Source organism: Scyliorhinus torazame, chromosome 1 (genome assembly GCF_047496885.1).
Source record: "Scyliorhinus torazame isolate Kashiwa2021f chromosome 1, sScyTor2.1, whole genome shotgun sequence".
NCBI classification, from domain to species: Eukaryota; Metazoa; Chordata; class Chondrichthyes; order Carcharhiniformes; family Scyliorhinidae; genus Scyliorhinus; species Scyliorhinus torazame.
Genome location: NC_092707.1, coordinates 346,344,141 through 346,366,924, shown reverse-complemented (window position 1 = coordinate 346,366,924; position 22,784 = coordinate 346,344,141). Strand labels below are relative to the sequence as shown.

At 46.6% G+C, this 22,784-nt stretch overlaps 1 protein-coding gene across 3 annotated transcripts in view; it reads right to left on the bottom strand.

The window, feature by feature from the left end:
* The window catches only part of ubr2 (ubiquitin protein ligase E3 component n-recognin 2), a 231,668-nt gene that overhangs the window by 31,941 nt on the left and 176,943 nt on the right, over positions 1 to 22,784 (bottom strand). For all 3 annotated transcript variants that reach the window (XM_072510121.1, XM_072510112.1, XM_072510130.1), the window contains exons 28-31: positions 15,795 to 15,875; positions 9,817 to 9,998; positions 9,007 to 9,206; positions 5,173 to 5,266 (exon numbers count right to left, since the gene is read on the bottom strand). In XM_072510121.1, coding sequence (XP_072366222.1) covers positions 5,173 to 5,266; positions 9,007 to 9,206; positions 9,817 to 9,998; positions 15,795 to 15,875 — 557 coding nt within the window. The remainder of the gene's footprint in view (positions 1 to 5,172; positions 5,267 to 9,006; positions 9,207 to 9,816; positions 9,999 to 15,794; positions 15,876 to 22,784) is intronic.

Sequence of the window (22,784 nt, the reverse complement as noted above, 5' to 3'; positions counted from 1 at the left end):
GGATTGGCCATGATAAATTGCCCTTTCGTGTCCAAAATTGCCCTTAGTGTTGGGTGGGGTAACTGGGTTATGGGGATAGGGTGGAGGTGTTGACCTTGGGTAGGGTGCTCTTTCCAAAAGCCGGTGCAGACACGATGGGCCGAATGGCCTCCTTCTGCACTGTAAATTCTATGATAATCTATGATATGTGCAGGGTAGGTGGATTGGCCACACTAAATTATCCTTTAATTGGAAAAAATAAATTGGGTACTCTAAATTTTCAACAAAAAAAGTTCCAGCTGTGTTTCTATTGTGCTGAAGGCGACAACGTTAAGATTAAACAAAAGGCATAAGCATATGAGTGTTGCGTAGCAACTGGGACCTTGCAAGGTGGAGAAACTTTTAAGTTTTAGCTGAACTAATTTGATTGCAATTGGAGACAGGACCTCTGGGAGTGAACATCTCTCAACTCTGTCAAAAGGAGGTCTGGATAGGACAGGAACTGTAAATAGGCAAGCTTCCTGAAGTACAAGTTACAGTCCAGATAACCAGGGAATTGTAAGGACCCTCCCGTTAATCCCTATCTGTCTCTTGTTTACCATTTAAATTTCTGTTATTCTGCTATTTCAATCTTTGTACCTGGACAATTAATGGGGACCTATGCCTTTAAGATGGACTTCACCGTTAATTTTTTTTTAAAAACTCCAGCAGGATGTGCTGTTTAGTCTGACATCAGTGCTGATACATCTCGATGGACTTGGCTGTTTGCCAATAGACTGTTTCAGATTGCCGGGCCTTATCAATGGTTAGTGCTGATTGTTCAGGTTTTTCTCTGGAATGTTCCTTCCTCTGAGAGACTGTTTTTCCAGTTTTAGTTTCATTTTGAACTCAGAGCTGATGGAGGCTTTCTCTCTCCCTGAAAGGGTAAACCTCTTTCAAACATCCGGTTGAAGACTCTGTTTTCTCCGCAGTAAAGCTGGAAAGACAGTCTAGTGAGATTGGAAATCAAGTAAGAGGAAAACTCAGGCTGAGAACTGGGTGTGAGGGGAGACAAACAAAATCTTAAGGAAATCCAGAGAAGCCACCTGCTGAAAGGAGGGTCAGTTGTTTAAAAACCCTTTTAAAATCTCATGCGTGGAACACTGTTCTTATCTCAGAATATCTGCTGGTCATTCTGGTGGAGTTGGAAACAAATAAGAATTACACAGGCCTGAGGCTGTTATTTTGAGTGAAGGCCCGGGGTAATAATAGTTAAAGTGGCACCCCCAGAAGAAACCCTACAGCCTGTGGGTTCTGACTGAATGCCCCTGCCAGAAGATCCTTGTTGGCAATCCAACTGGCCGTTACAATCACTTTGCATCCTGGAAGGACAGCCTGCTGCTGCAATGACTTCAATCTCTGAAGCAAGAATACTCAGCCTCCATTTCATACTAATCCTCATATTATTTTTACGTCTCCCTCTCTGATTGCCTGTCTTGTGTGTGATTCAAGGAGAATAGTCCCAATCTCTCCAATCTATCCTCATAAACTGAAAGTTGGCCATCATTGGGAATCACTCTTGTAAATCTCTTCAGCAATCTCTCCAATGTGTTCACATCTTTCTTATAATGTGGCACCTGAACGGTACACAATACTCCAACTGAGGTCTAACTTATGCCTTGTATAAGTCCAGCATAATCTCCTTGCTCTTGTACTCTATGCCCCATTAATAAAATACAGAATACTACATGCTTTAACTGCTCTCACCGCCACTTCTGCCACCTTCAATGATCTATGCACATACATCCAGGCCTCTCTGCTCCTGTACCCCCTTAAGAATTTTTGCCCTTATTTTACATTGTCTCTCCCATGCTCTTCTTACCAAAATGCATCACCTCACACATCATTGCATTGAACTCCGTCTGCCACCTATCTGCTCACTCCACCAACTTGTCTATGTCCTTTTGAAGTTCTACACTGACCTCTTCACAGTTTACAATACTGCAAAGATCTAGATCATGGATATACATCAGAAAAAGCAAGGGTCCCAATAGTGACCCTGGGAAACACCACTACAAAGCTGCCTCCAGTGCAAAAATATCCATTAAGCAATACTTTCTGCTTCCTATGATTCAACCAATTTTGAATCCACATTGCTACTGACCCTTTTACTCCATGAGCTATAATTTTTCTCGTAAGTCTGTTGTGTGGCACTCAATCAAATGCCTTTTTAAAGTCCATGTGCACCACATCAACAGCATTATCCTTATCGGCCCATTCTCTTAACTCTTGGGCAGCACGGTAGCACAAGTAGCACTGTGGCTTCATAGCGCCAGGGTCCCAGGTTCGATTCCCCGCTGGATCACTGACTGTGCAGAGTCTGCACGTTCTCCTCGTGCCTGCGTGGGTTTCCTCCGGGTGCTCCGGTTTCCTCCCACAGTCCAAAGACGTGCAGGTTAGGTGGATTGGCCATGGTAAATTGCCCTTAGTGACCAAAAAGGTTAGGAGGGGTTATTGGGTTACGGGGATAGCGTGGAAGAGGGCTTAAGTGGGTCGGTGCAGACTCGATGGGCCGAATGGCGTCCTTCTGCACTGTATGTTCTATGTAATTCTACAAAAACTCCAGTCTGTTTGTGGAGGCGTTCACCCTCCAGAGCACCTCACACCAGAACCCCTCCTCCATACCCTCTCTCAACTCTTCCTCCCACTTTGCCTTGATCCCTTCCAGTGGTGCCTTGATCCTCTTCCAAAATAGCCCCATAAATCGCCAATACTCCCCCTTTCTCCTGTCCCCCCGTCGTCAGCACCTCCTCAGCAATGTGGAAGCCGGCTCTACTGGGAAGCTCTCTATCTCTTTTTTGGCAAAGTCTCAATCCTGCATGTATCTAAAGATCTCCCCCTCTCCAGCCCATACTTTGCTCCCAGCGCCTTCAATCCTGCAAACCGACCCCCAAGAAACAAGTCTTTAAGTATCCTAATTCCTTTCTCCTCCCATCTCTGAAAATTTCCATCCCACTTCCCTGGCTCAAATCTATGGTTCCCCTGAATCGGCATTTCCCTTGACCCTGCCACCAACCCAAAGTGCTGGCAAAACTGCCTCCAAATTCTCAACAAAGCTAATACTATGACTCCCTGAGTATCTCCCTGGGGCTGTCGGGAGCGGCGCTGTTGCTACTTCAATCCCAACCCCCTACACAAGCTCGCCTCCATTCTGACCCATTGGGAGGCAACCCCTCTGACCCAGCTCCGTACCTTCTCCATTCGCCATCCAGTAATAATACATCAGGTTCGGAAGACCCAAACCTCCTACCTGCCTTCCTCTCTGTAGTAGCACCTTTCTAATTCTGGCCACCTTCCCTCCTTATATGAACGAGATAATCATCCCTTCAATCTCTCTAAAAAATGCCGTTGGCAGGAAAATCGGCAGGCATTGGAAAATGAACAGGAATCGCGGCAACGCATTCATTATAACCGCCTGTACCCGACCCGCCAGTGACAGAGGGAGACCATCCCACCTTGCCAGATCAGCTTTCACCCTCCCCACCAAACTAGAAATGTTGTACCTACGGACCCCCACCCCCCCCCCGCCAATCCCGAGCAACTGCACCCTCAGGTATCTAAACTGAGTCCCTGCCCTATGGAATGGCAGCCCCCCCACCCCTGCCCCCACCCCCGGCCGAGACACCGCAAAATATTCACTCTTGTCTAGATTTAATTTGTACCCCGAGATACCCGAAGCTGCTCCAGTATTCCCCTTATTGACACATTCGGTTCCGACACATATAATAACAAGTCATCGGCATATAAGGACAGCCTATGCTCTATTCCCCTCTGCAGTATCCCTTTTCCATACCCCCAAACTTCTTAACGCGATGGCCAATGGCTCAATCGCGAGTGCAAACTGCAGGGGTTCAGAGAACACCCCTGCCTAGTCCCACGGTGGAGAGGAAAGTATTTCGAGCTGATGTTATTTATGTGGACACTCGCCCTCGGCTCCTTATAAAGTAGCTTTACCCAGTCCACAAATCTTGGTCCAAACCCAAACCACTCCTCTAGATTTGTTTGTCCTACCTTTCCTTTTTAAGGGGATAGACCTGTGCCTGGACCATTTCTTTTTTCAAGGCAGTTCGTTGTTCAGCTAGTTTTTCCATCTAACCGGCCCAGCTCCGTTCTTGCCCCTCTGAAGTCAGCTCTCCTCCAGTTAATTATTCTTACTCTGGATTGCCTACTTTCCTTTTGCACCATTATCCTAAACCTTAGGATACAATGATCACTATTTCCTAAATGTCCCCCCACTGACAGTTGATCTACTTGTCCCACTTCATTTCCAAGAAGTAAGTCCAAGTCTTGTTGGACTGGGCATATACTTCTGTAGAAAATTGTCCTGAACACAATCGAGGACCATTTGCCTCTCTCCACCCTTTACCATAGCCCCAGTCTACATTTGGGTAATTAAAGTTCCTCACTGTAACTACTCGATGATGTTTGCATCTCTCTGTAATTTCCCCACAGATTTGTTCTTCTACACCCTCCTCATGAGTTGCCAGTCTGCAGACTACATCGAGCAATGTAATTGCACCCCTTTTGTTCTTTAGCTCTAGCCAAATTAATTCTGTCCTTGAATCCACTGGGACATGCTCTTTCTCCAGCACTGCAATGCTCTCATTAACCAATACTGCGAACACTCCCCCTTTACATCCTTCCTTTCTTATCCTTCCTGAACACCTTGTACCCAAGGACACTTAGCGCCCAGTTCTGCCCGCCCTCGAGTCAGGTCTCTGCTATCGCCACATCATATTTCCACACCGGAATGTGCGCCCATAACTCTCCAATCTTATTTACTATACTCTCTGCATTCACATCCATGCATCATAATATGGTTTGAGTGTTCAAGAAACTCTAACTAAGTTACAGGACAAAGCATACTGAATCTTATTGTCCAGTAGTACACAATTATATAGCAACAGCAATGTGTGCAGTTTGTTTGAACAATAGTTTAATAGTTACAACAGATTAATTGCCTTGCTTCCCAGAATAATCCTTAAAGTAGTGCAATACGTGATTGCTAGTTAAAGGCGTTAGTATGGTGGCTGACTGCTCATTTCTTGTAATTTGCTTCCGTGTCATTTACAGCTAAGTAATTAGAACAGCCAACATTAGCAGTTTAAATATTCGTAAAAGGATCTACAATTGGTATTACTATTTGGTACTAACCTCTGCCAACAGTGGGCATGCATGATATGTCCACAGCTACCGACATGAGTGCCACAGGCCAAATCTGGATGCATGAACAATGGGTCATAGTTATCTGATGAGGAGAAGAGGGACATACTGAATTTTAAAAAGTTTAAATATTTATTCAATTCAAAGTTGATCAAGAACATTTTGCGATTTCTAAACACTGTTGCTCAGTTTCACCTGTTTGTAAGGTCCCTTAGGCAACAGACAATATTATGCCACTTAGCTTCTTGAGATACAATATTAAAATATACATTTGCAAATAAGCATGAATAGTGTTTTGGTGTTATATATATTTGTTCAAACTCCATTGGCTCATGAAAGAAAATGTCAATATCTCAAGCCTTGCCAAGTGAGGAAGAATATTACAAAATTACTGAGGTCCAACTTCACAGCAATTGTATATTGCAATTTTTTTTTTTTTTTTTTTTTTTTTTTTTTTTATTTATAAATGTTTTATTGAAAATTTTTTCCCAAACAACAATTTTTCCCCTCTTACAAAGCAAACGCAACAATAACAATACAGAAATTTTAAACAATACACAAGTAACAAAACCCCTTTATCTTTGACCTAAACTAAACCCCCCCCCCCCCCCCCCCCCCCCCCCCCCTGGGTTGCTGCTGCTGGTCATCTGTCTTCCCTCTAACGTTCCCCTAGGTAGTCGAGAAATGGCTGCCACCGCCTGGTGAACCCTTGGGCCGATCCTCTCAGGGCAAACTTTATCTGCTCCAGTTTAATGAACCCCGCCATATCATTTACCCAGGCCTCCAGTCCGGGGGGTTTCGCCTCCTTCCACATGAGTAGGATCCTGCGCCGGGCTACTAGGGACGCAAAGGCCACAACGTCGGCCTCTTTCGCCTCCTGCACTCCCGGCTCTTCCGCAACTCCAAATAGAGCTAACCCCCAGCCTGGTTTGACCCGGGCCTTCACCACCCGCGAAATCACTCCCGTCACTCCCTTCCAATACCCTTCCAGTGCCGGGCATGCCCAAAACATATGTGCGTGGTTTGCCGGGCTCCCGCCACACCTCCCACATTTGTCCTCCACTCCAAAGAACCTGCTCAATCTTGCTCCCGTTATGTGTGCTCTATGTAGCACCTTAAATTGAATCAGGCTAAGCCTGGCGCATGAGGAAGAGGAATTTACCCTGCTTAGGGCATCAGCCCACATACCCTCCTCTATCTCCTCCCCTAGTTCTTCTTCCCACTTTCCTTTTAGTTCGCCCACCGACTCCTCCCCCTCTTCCCTCATCTCTCGGTAAATCTCTGACACCTTGCCCTCTCCGACCCACACCCCTGAAAGTACCCTGTCCTGTATCCCCTGTGTCGGGAGCAATGGAAATTCCCTCACCTGTTGTCTAGTAAATGCCCTCACCTGCATATATCTCAAGAAATTTCCCCGGGGCAACTTATACTTTTCCTCCAATGCTCCCAAGCTCGCAAAAGTCCCATCTATAAATAAATCTCCCACCCTCCTAATTCCCAACTGGAACCAGCTCTGAAATCCTCCATCCATTCTTCCTGGGGCGAACCTATGGTTGTTCCTGATTGGGGACCCCACCAGGGCTCCCCGCACCCCTCTCTGTCGCCTCCACTGTCCCCAGATATTCAATGTTGCCGCCACCACCGGGTTCGTGGTAAACTTTTTAGGTGAGATCGGTAGCGGCGCCGTCACCAGCGCCTCTAAACTCGTCCCTTTACAGGACTTTCTCTCCAGTCTTTCCCACGCCGCTCCCTCACCCTCCATCATCCATTTACGTATCATTGCCACATTGGCGGCCCAATAGTAATCGCCCAAGTTCGGTAGTGCCAATCCTCCTCTGTCCCTACTACGCTGAAGGAACCCCCTCCTTACTCTCGGAACTTTCCCTGCCCACACGAAGCTCGTGATGCTCCTGTCTATTTTATTAAAAAAGGTCTTAGTGATTAGTATAGGGAGACATTGAAATACAAATAAGAACCTCGGGAGGACCATCATCTTAATTGCTTGCACCCTGCCCGCCAGCGATAGAGGCTGCATGTCCCACCTCTTGAAGTCCTCCTCCATTTGTTCTACCAACCGTGTCAGATTAAGTCTGTGCAAGGTTCCCCAGCTCCTAGCGATCTGAATCCCCAGGTATCGGAAGTTTCTTTCCACTTTCCTTAGAGGCAAGCCTTCTATCTCTCTACTCTGGTCCCCTGGATGTATCACAAATAATTCACTCTTTCCCATGTTTAGCCTATACCCCGAGAAATCCCCGAACCCCCTCAAAATTCGCATAACCTCTATCATTCCCCCCGCTGGGTCCGACACGTATAACAATAGGTCATCCGCATATAACGAGACTCGGTGTTCTTCTCCCCCTCTAATCACCCCTCTCCATTTCCTGGAGTCTCTCAACGCCATGGCCAGAGGTTCAATTGCCAACGCGAACAACAATGGAGACAGCGGGCATCCCTGTCTTGTTCCCCTATATAGTCGGAAATACTCCGATCTATGTCGACCTGTAACTACGCTTGCCGTTGGAGCCCCATAAAGAAGTCTAACCCAGCTAATAAACCCGTTCCCAAACCCAAACCTCCTTAACACTTCCCATAAATACTCCCACTCCACCCTATCCAATGCCTTCTCTGCGTCCATTGCCGCCACTATCTCTGCCTCCCCCTCCACTGGGGGCATCATTATCACCCCTAATAGTCGTCGCACGTTAACATTCAGTTGTCTCCCTTTTACGAACCCTGTCTGATCTTCGTGCACCACCCACGGGACACAGTCCTCTATCCTCGATGCCAGTACCTTCGCCAACAATTTGGCGTCCACGTTCAACAATGAAATGGGTCTATAGGACCCGCACTGCAACGGATCTTTATCCCTCTTCAAAATTAACGATATCGTCGCCTCCGACATCGTCGGGGGTAGCGTCCCCCCTTTCCTGGCCTCATTGAACGTCCTCACCATCAACGGGGCCAACAAGTCCACATATTTTCTGTAATACTCCACCGGGAACCCGTCTGGTCCTGGGGCCTTCCCTGCTTGCATGCTTCCCAGTCCCTTAATAACCTCGTCCACCCCAATCGGTGCCCCCAGGCCTACCACCCCCCGCTCCTCCACTTTCGGGAACCTCAATTGGTCCAGGAACTGCCGCATCCCCTCCTCTCCCTCTGGGGGTTGAGACCTATACAGTTCCTCATAGAAGGTCTTGAACACCTCATTTATCTTTCCTGCCCTTCGCACCGTGTCTCCCCTTTCGTCTCTAATTCCTCCTATTTCCCTCGCTGCTGCCCTCTTTCGCAATTGATGAGCCAACAGGCGACTCGCCTTTTCCCCATATTCATACCTCCTCCCCTGTGCCTTCCTCCACAGTACCTCCGCCTTTCTGGTGGTCAGAAGGTCAAATTCCGTCTGGAGTCGTCTCCTCTCCCTGTACAATTCCTCCTCCGGGGTCTCTGCAAATTCCCTATCCACCCTTAAAATCTCCCCCAGTAATCTTTCCCTTTCCTTGGCCTCTGTTTTCCTTTTGTGGGCCCCAATGGAGATCAGCTCTCCTCTGACCACCGCTTTTAGTGCTTCCCATACCACTCCCACAGGGACCTCGCCGTCGTCATTGACCTCCAGGTATCTCTCAATACACCCCCGCACTCTTGCACACACTCCCTCATCCGCCATCAGTCCCACATCTAATCGCCAGAGTGTTCTCTGCTCCCTTTCCTCTCCTAATTCCAGGTCCACCCAATGTGGGGCATGAAGTATATTGCAATTTAACTACGCTAGTTTTCATTATAGAAAAAATGAGAACTAACAGAATCATAAACACCAATGCGCAAAGTCACCTGGATCTTGAATGGTTCTTGCTCTGTTTTTGGACAAAACTGTCGACCTTTGAACAAATGATGCCAAGACCATTGCTTTGTTGTTTATTCTAATCTCCTGCTCTTCTTGGCACAAAATGCACGTAACAACTTGCTTCTTCTCAAAAACTCTCGTTTGTTTGGGACCTAAAGCAATCAATGCTGCATCAGGAACAATAGGGCTGGAGGTAAAACAAGACAAAATTAGCAACACATGAACCTATTCTATAGGATACTCATATTGATGAGTCGTATCCACCGAGGTAAAGCATTTGTACTACATTACAACAGGGATTACACTTCACAGAGTATTCAATTGGCTGTGTGTCACTTTGGGACATCAAGGTTGCGAAGGTGTGACATAAATGCAGTTTTTTTTTTAAAAACACAACTTGAAAATTAGATACATCCATCTTAAACTTTATCTCTTGTTCTAGCACATGGACCAGACCATCAGGCAAAGTGCTTGAGAATAGTCTTTATTTTAATTCTCCCAGTTGATCACGGAAACAATCTTCTGTTTAGAATCAGGCTTCCAGAAATTCACATTCTGGCAAAGCTGCAACAGAGACCTCCAAGATCACCTGAAGAATTAACTCAAGACAGCAGAGCAACCCCTGCCCAAATCACACAACTTGAAACAGAATTGCCCCTTAATTGGAGAAATGAATTGGATACTCTAAATTAAAAAAAAAAAACTTAATCGCAGTGTTAATGTAAGCCTACTTGTGACAATAAGGATTATTATTATTAGAATAGCAGTTATACACACAAAAGATCCTTTTGGCTTACCTGTTGTCAGGTGCTGTGGAAGATGAAGCTTCTAGTTCTTCTAATGTCTGTTGAAACAATTCCCTGTTTTCATCTATAAAATGCCTCTGCATTTCGGACATCTGGGCCAATATCTTCTCTCTTCGCAGCCGTGCAATTTCAGCTTTCCGCTTCCGATCTGCTTTATCTTTATCTCGTATACACTATAAAAAGGACAGTTAATAGTATTACTTAGTGCAAAACATGCTTTATAACTTAATTATCGAAATCACCACGGAAAATGTGTGGAATAAGACGATAAAGGCTCACAGCAAGCATGTTAAACATTCTTCGACTATTCTTAAAAATGGTTCAGTTAGATAGTGAAGCAGCAAGCTATTTTCAGGCCAAATAACTCAATGTCCTTTCCCTGTTAGCATTATTAAGTACACAAGTTACAATTTTAACCAAGTTAAAAGTAATTATATTGTTCTATGATACCCATCAATAATAGGAATTCTAATAAACTTAAAATCTAGCAATTGTATCAATTTATACTTTAAATCACTCTCCCTACAATGGTTCAACCAACTTAGCAAGGAAAAGATTAGGCAAGAACACTTGGAAGGTCTCAAAATCAATTATGGCTTTTGCTCAATTAGTTGTCAGCTGTAGAATGTTCCTATTGGTGCAGTCTAGGGTTACTGAGGAGAAAACATCAGGGGTCCTGCCCCTGACTGTTATCCAGTGAATACTGCTCCAAAGGCGATTTAATGTTTTAAAAATTCATTTACGGGATGTGGACATGGCTGGTCAGGCCAGCATTTATTGCCCATTCCGAGTTGCCCTTCAGGAGATGGGGTGAGTTGTCTTCTTGACCCACTGCAGTCCTTGAGGTGTAGGTACAACCACTGTGCTGTTAGGGATGGAGTTCCAGGATTTTGCCCCAGCAACAGCGAAGGAACGGCGATATATATTTTCAAGTCAAGGTGGTGAGTAACTTGGAGGGGAACCTCCAGGTGGTTGGGTTCCCAGGTAACTGCTGCTCTTGTCCTTCTCGATGGTTGTCGTCATTTGTTTGAAAGGTGCTGTCTAAGGAACCTTGGTGAATTACTGCAGTGCATCTTGTCGATGGTACACACAGTCATCACTGTTCATCGGTGGTGGAGGAGCAATCAAGCGGGCTGCTTTGCCCTGGATGGTGTCAAGCTTCTTGAGTGTTGTTGGAGCTGCACTCATCCAGGCAAGTGGGGAGTGTTCCATTACACTCCTGACTTGTGCCTTGTAGATCGTGGACAGGCTTTGGGGGGGCAGGAGGTGAGTTACTCGCCGTAGGATTCCTAGCCTTTGACCTGCCCTGGTAGCCAAAGTATTAATATGCTAGTCCAGTTTAGTTTAGGATCAATGGTAACCCCCAGGATGTTGATTGCGGAGGATTCAGCAATGGTAATGCCATTGAATGTCAAGGGGCGATGGTTAAATCCTCTCTTGTAGGAGATTATCATTGCCTGGCAATTGTGTGGTGTTAATGTAACTTGCCTAATAAATGGAAGGGGGTGGTCCGAGGGGGGAGAAGAGCATCGGGTGTCGCTATATGCGGATGACCTGTTGCTGTACGTGGCGGATCCAATGGAGGGGATGGTGGAGGTCATGCAGACTCTAAGGGAGTTTAGGGCGTTTTCGGGCTATAAGCTCAATGTAGGGAAGAGTGAGCTCTTTGTATTACAGGCGGGGGACCAAGAAAGAGGGATAGGGGACCTACCGCTGAGGAGGGCGGAGGGGAGCTTTCGGTATCTGGGGATCCAGATAGCCAGGAGTTGGGGGACCCTACATTAACTGAATCTGATGAGGTTGGTGGAGCAAATGGAGGAGGATTTCAAAAGATGGGACATGTTACCGCTCTCGCTGGCGGGTAGAGTGCAGTCGGTCAAAATGGTGGTCCTTCCGAGGTTTCTGTTTGTGTTTCAGTGCCTTCCCATCGTGATCACTAAGGCCTTTTTTAAGAGAGTAGGCAGGAGTATTATGGGGTTTGTGTGGGCGAATAAGACCCCGAGAGTAAGGAGAGGGTTCCTGGAACGCAGTAGGGACCGAGGAGGGTTGGCGCTGCCAAACCTGGGGAGCTACTACTTGGCAGCAAATGAGGCGATGATCCGCAAGTGGGTTATGGAGGGAGAGGGGGCGGCATGGAAGAGGATGGAGATGGCGTCCTGTAAAGGAACGAGCCTGGGGGCGTTGGTGGCGGCACCGCTGCCGCTCTCGCCGACAAAGTATACCACGAGCCCGGTGGTGGCCGCAACGCTAAGGATCTGGGGCCAGTGGAGACGGCACCGGGGTGCAATGGGAGCATCGGTGTGGTCCCCGATCAGGGATAACCACTGGTTTGTCCCGGGGAAGATGGACGGGGGGTTCCAGAGCTGGCATCGGGCAGGGATTGGAAGAATGGGGGACCTGTTCATCGACGGGACGTTTGCGAGCCTAGGGGCACTGAAGGAGAAGTTTGAGTTACCCCCGGGAAATGCCTTTAGATATATGCAGGTGAGGGCTTTTGTGAGGCGACAGGTGAGGGAATTCCCGTTGCTCCCGGCACAAGAAGTTCAAGATAGGGTGATCTCGGGTGTATGGGTCGGGGAGGGCAAGGTGTCGGAAATACACCAGGAGTTGAAAGAAGAGGGGGAAGCGCTGGTAGAAGAGTTGAAGGGTAAATGGGAGGAGGAGCTGGGGGAGGAGATCGAGGACGGTCTGTGGGCTGATGCCCTAGGTAGGGTTAATTCCTCCTCCTCGTGTTCCAGGCTCAGCCTGATACAATTTAAGGTGGTCCACAGAGCGCACTTGACGGGGGCGAGGTTGAGTAGGTTCTTTGGGGTAGAGGACAGATGTGGAAGGTGCTCAGGGAGCCCGGCGAACCATGTCCATATGTTTTGGTGATGCCCGGCACTGGACAGGTTCTGGAGAGGAGTGGCGGGAGCAATATCTCAGGTGGTGAAAGTCCGGGTCAAGCCAAGCTGGGGGCTAGCAATATTTGGAGTAGTGGACGAACTGGGAGTGCAGGAGGCGAAAGAGGCCGGCATTCTGGCCTTTGCGTCGCTAGTAGCCCGGCGAAGGATCTTGCTAATGTGGAAGGAGGTGAAGCCCCCCCAGCCTGGATAAATGATATGGCTGGGTTCATAAAGTTGGAGAGGATTAAGTTCGCCTTGAGAGGGTCTGCGCAGGGGTTTTACAGGCTGTGGCAACCGTTCCTAGACTATCTCGCGGAGCGTTAGAGGAAGGTCGGTCAGCAGCAGCAGCAACCTTGGGGGGGGGGGGGGACTGCCTGAGAGGGTGGATGAGCAAGAGATAACATGAAGGGTTGGGGAAACTGGCACGTACGGGTGAGGACCAGTGTACAAAGCTGTGTAAATATATCATTTTGTCATGTATATATCTTGCTCTGCGCGATTTCTCGTTTTTTTTTTTGTTATGGGGGGGGCGGTTATTGTTTGTAAGGGAGAAAAATTGTGTTAAAAAACTTTAATAAATATCTTTTTTTAAAAAAGTTAATGTAACTTGCCAGCCCAAGCCCGAATATTGTCCAGGTTTTGCTGCATTTGGACATGGACTGCTTCATTATCTGAGGAGTCGCGAATGGTGCTGAAATTTGTGCATTCATCCACAAACATCCCCACTTCATACCTTATGATGGAAGGAAGGTCATTGATGAAGCAGCTGAAGATGGTTGAGCCAAGGAGACTTTCCTGAGGAACTCGTGCAGTGATGTACTGGAGCTGAATGATCGACTTCCAACCGCCGCCACCATCTCATCTTTGTGCCAGGTATGACTCCAACCAGCAGAGAGTTTTCCCCCTGATTTCCATTGACTCCAGTTTAGCTAGGGTTCCTTGATGCCATACTTGGTCAAATGCTGCCTTGATGTCAAGCAGAGTCACTCTCACCTCACCTCTGGCATTCAGCTTTTTTTGTCCATGTTTGAACCAAGGTTGTAATGAGGTCAAGAGCCGAGTGACCCTGGTGCAACCCAAACTGAGCATCCAGTGAGCAGGTTATTGCTGAGTAAGTGCCGCTTGATAACACTTTTGATGATTCCTTCCATCACTTTGCCTTTGATGGGAGAGTAGACTGTTAGGGTGGCAATTGGCTGGGTTGTATTTGTCCTGTTTCTTGTGTACAGGACGCACCTGGGCAATTTTCCACATTGTCGGGTAGATGCCAGTGTTGCAGCTATACCGGACGGCAAGTTCTGCAGCACATGTCGGAATATTGTCAGGGCCCACAGCCTTTGCAGTATCCAGTGCCTTTCGCCGTTTCTTGATATCACGTGGAGTGAATCGTATTGGCTGAAGACTGACATCTGTGATGCTGGAGACCTCCGGAGGAGACCAACATGGATCATCCACTATGCACTTCTGGCTGAAGATTGTTGTGAATGCCTCAGCCTTGTCTTTTGCACGCATGTGCTGGGCTCCTCCATCATTGAGGATGGGAATATTTGTGGAGCCTCCTCCTCCAGTGAGTTGTATGTGGCAAGACTGCTTCCCTTAGGTCTGATAAGTTTGTTATGGAGTCGCTTAGCTCTATTACTTTCTGCTTATGCTGTTTGGCACACAAGTAGTCCTATGTTGTAGCTTCACCAGGCTGACACCTCATTTTTGGGTATGCCTGATGTTGCTGCTGGCATGCTCTCCTGCACTCTTTATTGAACCAGGGTTGATCTCCTGGCTTGGTGGTGATGGTAGAGTGGGGGATATGCTGGGCCATGAGGTTGCAGATTGTGGTTGAATACATTTCTGCTGCTGATGGCCCACAGCACCTCGTGGATGCCCAGTCTTGAGTTGCTAGATCTGTTTGAAGTCCATCCCATTTAGCACAGTGGTAGTGCCACACAACACGATGGAGAGTACCCTCAATGTGAAGACGGGACTTTGCCTCCACAAGGATTGTGAGGTGGTTACTTCTACCGATTCTGTCATGGACAGATGCATCTGCAGCAGGCAGATTGGTGAGGATGAGGTCAAGTATGTTTTTTTCTCTTGTTGGTTCCCTCACCACCTGCTGCCATCCCAGTCTAGCAACTATATCCTTTAGGACCCAACCAGCTCGTTCTGTGGTGCTACTATCGAGTCACTCTTGGTGATGGATATTGAAGTCCTCCACCCAGAGCATATTCTGTGCCCTTGCCACCCTCAGTGTTTCCTCTAAGTGGTGTTCAACATGGAGGAGTACGGATTCATTAGCTGATGATGGGTGGTATGTTGTAACCAGCAGGAGATTTCCTTGCCCTGAAGCCATGAGACTTCATGGGGTCCAGAGTCGATCTTGAGGACTCCCAGGGCCATTCCCTCCCGAATGTATACCACTGTGCCGCCACCTCTGATGGGTCTGTCCTGTCGGTGAGACAGGACATACCCAGGAATGGTGATAGTGGTGATGGGTCATTGTCTGTAATGTATGATTCTGTGAGTATGACTATGTCAGGCTGTTGCTCAACTAGTCTGTGAGATAGCTCTCCCGATGTTTGCAGATATTTATACAGATATCAGATGTAATATAACAATTCCTGCAGATTAACATCTTGCCGATGTGCCACACAATCAAAGTACACACATAAATAAATAGATATTTTGGTTAAACAATGGGGGCTGTCAATGGTCGAGGCCCCATTACAAGAAGCAGCCAGTGCTTTCAGCAGAGTAGAAGAGCAGAGAAGAAAGAATGAGAAAAATATAAAACAAAAATTCAAAACATTCATTTAATATTTGACGCAAGGTCATAACTTGAAAGGGAAACATAAACCAGATCCTATTATTCACAAAATATATTACAAAAACTGTATCTCGGACCACCTAAAATTGTAAATATTACAAAATAATTTTGCAATACTACAATATTTTGGTACTTCAGCACACATTTTGTAAAACATCTCCCAGCCAGCTTAAAATTTAAATATACAACTGTATGAAGCTCAGCTTTGTTTTTCAGGAACAGAAAATGTTTTAAAGAATCTTGATTTCATTCTATTATCTTACCTCCTCCACACCATGCCCTTCTGTTTCTACAACAGGAGCTGAACTAGTCCGTTCTCTCATCTTTTTAACAATTCCAAAAAGCTTGAAAACAAAAATTAGCCTTTTAAGATTTGAACATTGACGAACAATCCATTTTATTAGTGCGACATTAACATTTACATTAATTCCTGCCTTCCAGGGTCCATAAAATTATGCATTCACAGAAGAACATTGGTATTCATATCTAGAGGCCTTTCAGTTACACAGGTCACTTATTTCAGCTAAAGGTTACTTGAAATTAGTTTTTCAAAATATCCTTTTGGAATGAAATCTCATTTTTCATACCAAATGACATGAGCTGGCCAATAAAACTGGTAGATGAAGTACATTTAAGTGAGAGGGGCCGATATTAGAGTAAGCAGCTGAAGAAATACGTCTGTTAGTAAACAAAAATTGGGCATGTACAATTGTTACTTGGTTTTAACTTTTTATTAAGAATTTTGGACTTCTTGAACTTCGGGTGTCTAAATAAAGTAATTATTCTTCCCCTAACTCAGCACCAATTGATTCCAAATATGACAAAGCTTACAATACCGTAGGCCACTGTTTAGCGGAGTATTTCTACTGCAGTTTTCCTACTTTAATTTATGGTGAGTGAAAAACATTCTAACTTGGTAACAAATGTTACTGTTGCCCATGTATTAATTTCAGAGTGCACTGAAATTAAAATAGCATTCCAATCCATTACATCACTCAAAATACACACTGATCTTCATGCAAAGATATCACACCATCTGCAAAGAGCAGTGTGTAGGGCAAATTTGATATTTGCTTTCTGATTGCGTGATGAAAGTAACCAAGATTTTCTCTTCCAATGGGCAATGAACATTTTTTAAAAATTATTCAGTCTTTATAAAAGCAAAATACTGCAAATGATATAAATCTGCCATAATGGAAACAGTCAGAAACCTCAGCAGGTCTGGCAGCATCTGTGGAGAATGAAACAGAATTACTGTTTCCAGTTCAACACGAGTTCTGAAGAAGAGAAAGTTTAACTCGATTTCTCTCTTCGCAGATATTGCCAGACCTGCTGGAATTATTCCACATTTATATACGACTTGAAGACAGGGACTAATATCATTGCAAAGTGGATTATGTTTGCTCAAAATTTTGCAAGACATCTTTGAACACAATAGATGGGTGACAAAATACAATTTGTAGATGTTTACTTCATTTAACGCACAAAATCCTTAGTTTCTACAATAGTCACAGAAATCACTACTCAGGAATTACAAATTGCTGAAGTCAATAAAAAGAATCAATTGTACATTTTATTTTTAATATACTTTGAACTCTATCTTACACAAAGAGCAGAATTTAATGTTTGCGACAGGGGTCTTGCTCACCTATTGGAGAAGTGGCAGGAACCAGGAGGTGCCTCTAAGGTCTGTTGGAATTAAGTGCTCATCAGGCACTTAACTGACCAGACTTGGGCATTCCCAGTGTTTTAGGAGCATTCACACAGTAGGATTCAGAGAATTCTAAAGTTTCACAACCAACTAATCAATGGTGGCAGAGTTTGCTTCTCATCAAAGGTCAAAGTTTTCCTTTTATTTGTTCTCAAGCTTCGGGAAAAGCTGCATTTATTGCTGAGCCCCCAAAGACCGTGACAAGGTGGTGCGAAGGTACAGTCCTTGAGCTGACAGTGCCCCCATAGTGGTGGTAAGTAGCAACAATGAAGAACTGGCAGCATACGTCCATCTGGATCATGTGTCACTTAAAATGGAACCTGCAAGTCATGGTTTTCTCTCAAAATTGTTGCTATCAGCAGTATCAGCATCAAGTTATCCAGATAAAGTGTGAAGCAATGGTGCACCCGGAACAGATTAAAATTATTTTTCCTCTGTTGAAACAATGCACCTCAGCCTAGACCAGAGAAACATTTGTTTTTTCTATTTCCTCACAGTGCCCACCCTGAAACAGTTTATTTTGGATGTCCAAAACTGGAACTGGAATGAGATGTCACAAAATCACTTCATGCAAGACCCTTCCAAACAAAAAACAGAGTAAGCTTACATTCGATAAATCTGCTTGGAATCCAAACTGAATCGAAGCACTAAATACGAATGACCACTAGCTAATTCACTGTTAGCCTTGCTGGAAATATTTGACTGGTGTTACATTCACAAATTGGTGTTTCTACATGTGCAATATGGAGTTCAAACAGTGCAAGACTGCACCAGGAACAGTACTCAAATTTCTTGGCTTAATGGTACTCTTGTCAGATTGGGACCCATTTCTGACATGGCACTGCCAATTTTGCATCAGTTTGCATTTGTTAAAAGTGCCTTACTGGTGGAGATGAGGTAGCGTAACTACAGTCTATGTCTACTCTCAGTTGATGTTATAACTGGACGCTAAGATCCCAAAATAGAACCCTGGCTCAAAAGACTGTACCTTTTATTTTTCTTCCTAAAACGTGGATGAACAGAGTCACAGGACGGGCAATTAGTTGTAATAAGAAAACAATATTTATTAAACATGGAAAGTTGGATATTGTACAACACTCCCTTACTTTCCCCTCCCCACCAACCAGCTTAACAAATACACACAAATATATCCTCAGGTGGATTCACCTGAGGAAGGAGCAGCTCTCCGAAAGCTAGTGATTCGAAACAAACCTGTTGGGACTTTGACCTGGTGTTGTAAAACGTCTTACTGTGCTCACCCCAGTCCAACGCCGGCATCTCCACATCACAAATATAAAGATTAACATGGATTACAAAGTACATCTTCAGCTACAATGGTCTCATTCACTCAAAAAGTCCCTTTTTTAAAAAAAATTTTATTGAAAATTTTTGGTCAACCATCACAGTACATTGTGTATCCTTTACACAATAACATAACAGTATAAATAACAATGACCTGTTTTATAAACAAAGAATAAATAATATATAACAAAAACGAAAACTAAAACTAAATGGCAACTGCCTTGTCTCAGATAAACACTCTCCAAAAATATGATTTAACAGTCCAATATACAATTATTTATAGCAACGACCTATACATATTATACATATATATTAACAACCCTGAGAGTCCTTCTGGTTCCTCACCCCCCCCCCCCCACCCCCCCCCACCCCCCCCCCCCCTCCCCCACCTGGGCTGCTGCTGCTACCTTCTTCTTTTCCATTCCCTCTATCTTTCTGAAAGGTATTCGACGAACGGTTGCCACCGCCTGGTGAACCCTTGAGCCAATCCCCTTAGGACGAACTTAATCCGTTCCAGCTTTATAAACCCTGCCATGTCATTTATCCAGGTCTCCACCCCCGGGGACTTGGCTTCCTTCCACATCAACAGTATCCTGCGCCGGGCTACTAGGGACGCAAAGGCCAAAACATCGGCCTCTCTCGCCTCCTGTACTCCCGGCTCTTGTGCAACCCCAAATATAGCCAACCCCCAGCTTGGTTCGACCTGGACCCCCACTACTTTCGAAAGCACCTTTGTCACCCCCATCCAGAACCCCTGAAGTGCCGGACATGACCAGAACACGTGGGTGTGATTCACTGGGCTTCTCGAGCATCTCGCACACCTATCCTCTACCCCAAAAAATTTACTGAGCCGTGCTCCAGTCATTTGCGCCCTGTGTAACACCTTAAATTGAATCAGGCTTAGCCTGGCACACGAGGACGATGAGTTTATCCTACTTAGGGCATTCGCCCACAGCCCCTCCTCAATCTCCTCCCCCAGCTCTTCTTCCCATTTCCCTTTCAGCTCATCTACCATAATCTCCCCCTCGTCCCTCATTTCCCTATATATATCTGACACCTTACCGTCCCCCACCCATGTCTTTGAGATCACTCTGGCCTGCACCTCATGCGTCGGGAGCTGCGGGAATTCCCTCGCCTGTTGCCTCGCAAAAGCCCTCAGTTGCATATACCAGAATGCATTCGCTTGGGGCAACCCATATTTCTCGGTCAGCGCTCCCAGACTTGCGAACTTCCCATCCACAAACAGATCTTTCAGTTGCGTTACTCCTGCTCTTTGCCATATTCCAAATCCCCCATCCATTCTCCCCGGGGCAAACCTATGGTTATTTCTTATCGGGGACCCCACAAAGGCTCCCGTCTTTCCCCTATGCCGTCTCCACTGTCCCCAAATTTTCAAAGTCGCCACCACCACCGGGCTTGTGGTGTATTTCTTCGGTGAGAACGGCAATGGGGTCGTCACCATAGCTTGTAGGCTAGTTCCCCCTACAGGACGCCCTCTCCAATCTCTTCCACGCCGCTCCCTCCTCTTCTCCCATCCACTTACTCACCATTGAGATATTGGCGGCCCAGTAGTACTCACTTAGGCTCGGTAATGCCAGCCCCCCCCTATCCCTACTACGCTGTAAGAATCCCTTCCTCACTCTCGGGGTCTTCCCGGCCCACACAAAACTCATGATACTCTTTTCGATCCTTTTGAAGAAAGCCTTCGTGATCACCACCGGGAGGCACTGAAACACAAAGAGGAATCTCGGGAGGACTACCATTTTAACCGCCTGCACCCTCCCTGCCAGTGACAGGGATACCATGTCCCATCTCTTAAAGTCCTCCTCCGTTTGTTCCACCAATCGCGTTAAATTTAACCTATGCAATGTACCCAATTCTTGGCTATCTGGATCCCCAAGTAACGAAAGTCCCTTGTTACCTTCCTCAGCGGAAAGTCCTCTATTTCTCTGCTCTGCTCCCCTGGATGCACCACAAACAACTCACTTTTCCCCATGTTCAGTTTATATCCTGAGAATTCTCCAAACTCCCGAAGTGTCCGCATTATCTCTGGCATCCCCTCCGCCGGGTCCGCTACATATAACAAATCATCCGCATAGAGATACCCGGTGTTCTTCTCCTCCTCTAAGTACTCCCCTCCACTTCTTGGAACCCCTCAATGCTATTGCCAGGGGCTCAATCGCCAGTGCAAACAATAATGGGGACAGAGGGCATCCCTGCCTTGTCCCTCTATGGAGCCGAAAGTATGCAGATCCCCGTCCATTCGTGACCACACTCGCCACTGGGGCCCTATACAACAGCTGCACCCATCCAACATACTCATCTCCAAAACCAAATCTCCTCAGCACCTCCCACAGATAATCCCACTCCACTCTATCAAATGCTTTCTCGGCATCCATCGCCACCACTATCTCCGCTTCCCCCTCTGGTGGGGGCATCATCATTACCCCTAGCAGCCTCCGTATATTCGTATTCAGCTGTCTCCCCTTCACAAACCCAGTTTGGTCCTCATGGACCACCCTCGGGACACAATCCTCTATCCTCATTGCCATTACCTTGGCCAGAATCTTAGCGTCTACATTTAGGAGGGAAATAGGTCTATAGGACCCGCATTGCAGTGGGTCCTTTTCCTTCTTTAGGAGAAGCGATATCGTTGCCTCTGACATAGTCGGGGGCAGCTGTCCCCTTTCCTTTGCCTCATTAAAGGTCCTCATCAATAGCGGGGCGAGCAAGTCCACATATTGCCTGTAAAATTCAACTGGGAATCCATCCGGTCCCGGAGCCTTCCCCGCCTGCATGCTCCTAATTCCTTTCACTACTTCCTCTATTTCAATCTGTGCTCCCAGTCCCACCCTTTCCTGCTCCTCCACCTTGGGAAATTCCAGCCGGTCCAGAAAGCCCCTCATTCTCTCCCTCCCATCCGGGGGTTGAGCTTCATATAATTTTTTATAAAATGCCTTGAACACTCCATTCACTCTCTCCGCTCCCCGCTCCATCTTTCCTTCCTCATCCCTCACTCCCCCTATTTCCCTCGCTGCTCCCCTTTTCCTCAATTGGTGGGCCAGCAACCTGCTCGCCTTCTCCCCATATTCGTACTGTACACCCTGTGCCTTCCTCCACTGTGCCTCTGCAGTACCCGTTGTCAGCAAGTCAAATTCTACGTGTAGCCTTTGCCTTTCCCTGTACAGTCCCTCCTCCGGTGCCTCCGCATATTGCCTGTCCACCCTCAGAAGTTCTTGCAGCAACCGCTCCCGTTCCCTACTCTCCTGCTTTCCTTTGTGTGCCCTTATTGATATCAGCTCCCCTCTAACCACTGCCTTCAGCGCCTCCCAGACCACTCCCACCTGGACCTCCCCATTATCATTGAGTTCCAAGTACTTTTCAATGCACCCCCTCACCCTTAGACACACCCCCTCATCTGCCATTAGTCCCATGTCCATTCTCCAGGGTGGGCGCCCTTCTGTTTCCTCCCCGGTCTCCAAGTCCACCCAATGTGGAGCGTGATCCGAAATGGCTATAGCCGTATACTCCGTTCCCCTCACCTTCGGGATCAACGCCCTTCCCAAAACAAAAAAGTCTATTCGCGAATAGACTTTGTGGACATAGGAGAAAAACGAAAACTCCTTACTCCTAGGTCTGCTAAATCTCCACGGGTCTACTCCTCCCATCTGCTCCATAAAATCTTTAAGCACCTTGGCTGCTGCCGGCCTCCTTCCAGGCCTGGACCTCGACCTGTCCAGCCCTGGTTCCAACACCGTATTGAAATCTCCCCCATTACCAACTTTCCCACCTCTAGGTCCGGGATGCGTCCTAGCATACGACTCATAAAATTGGCATCATCCCAGTTCGGGGCATATACGTTTACCAAAACCACCGTCTCCCACTGTAGTTTGCCACTCACCATCACGTATTTGCCCCCGCTATCCGCCACTATAGTCTTTGCCTCAAACATTACCCGCTTCCCCACTAATATAGCCACCCCCCTGTTTTTCACATCTAGCCCCGAATGGAACACCTGCCCCACCCAACCTTTGCGTAGTCTCACCTGGTCTATCAGTTTCAAGTGCGTTTCCTGTAACATAACCACATCTGCCTTAAGTTTCTTAAGGTGTGCGAGTACCCGTGCCCTCTTTATCGGCCCGTTCAGCCCTCTCACGTTCCACGTGATCAGCCGGGTTGGGGGGCTTTTTACCCCACCCCCTTGTCGATTAGCCATCCCCTTTTTCCAGCTCCTCACCAG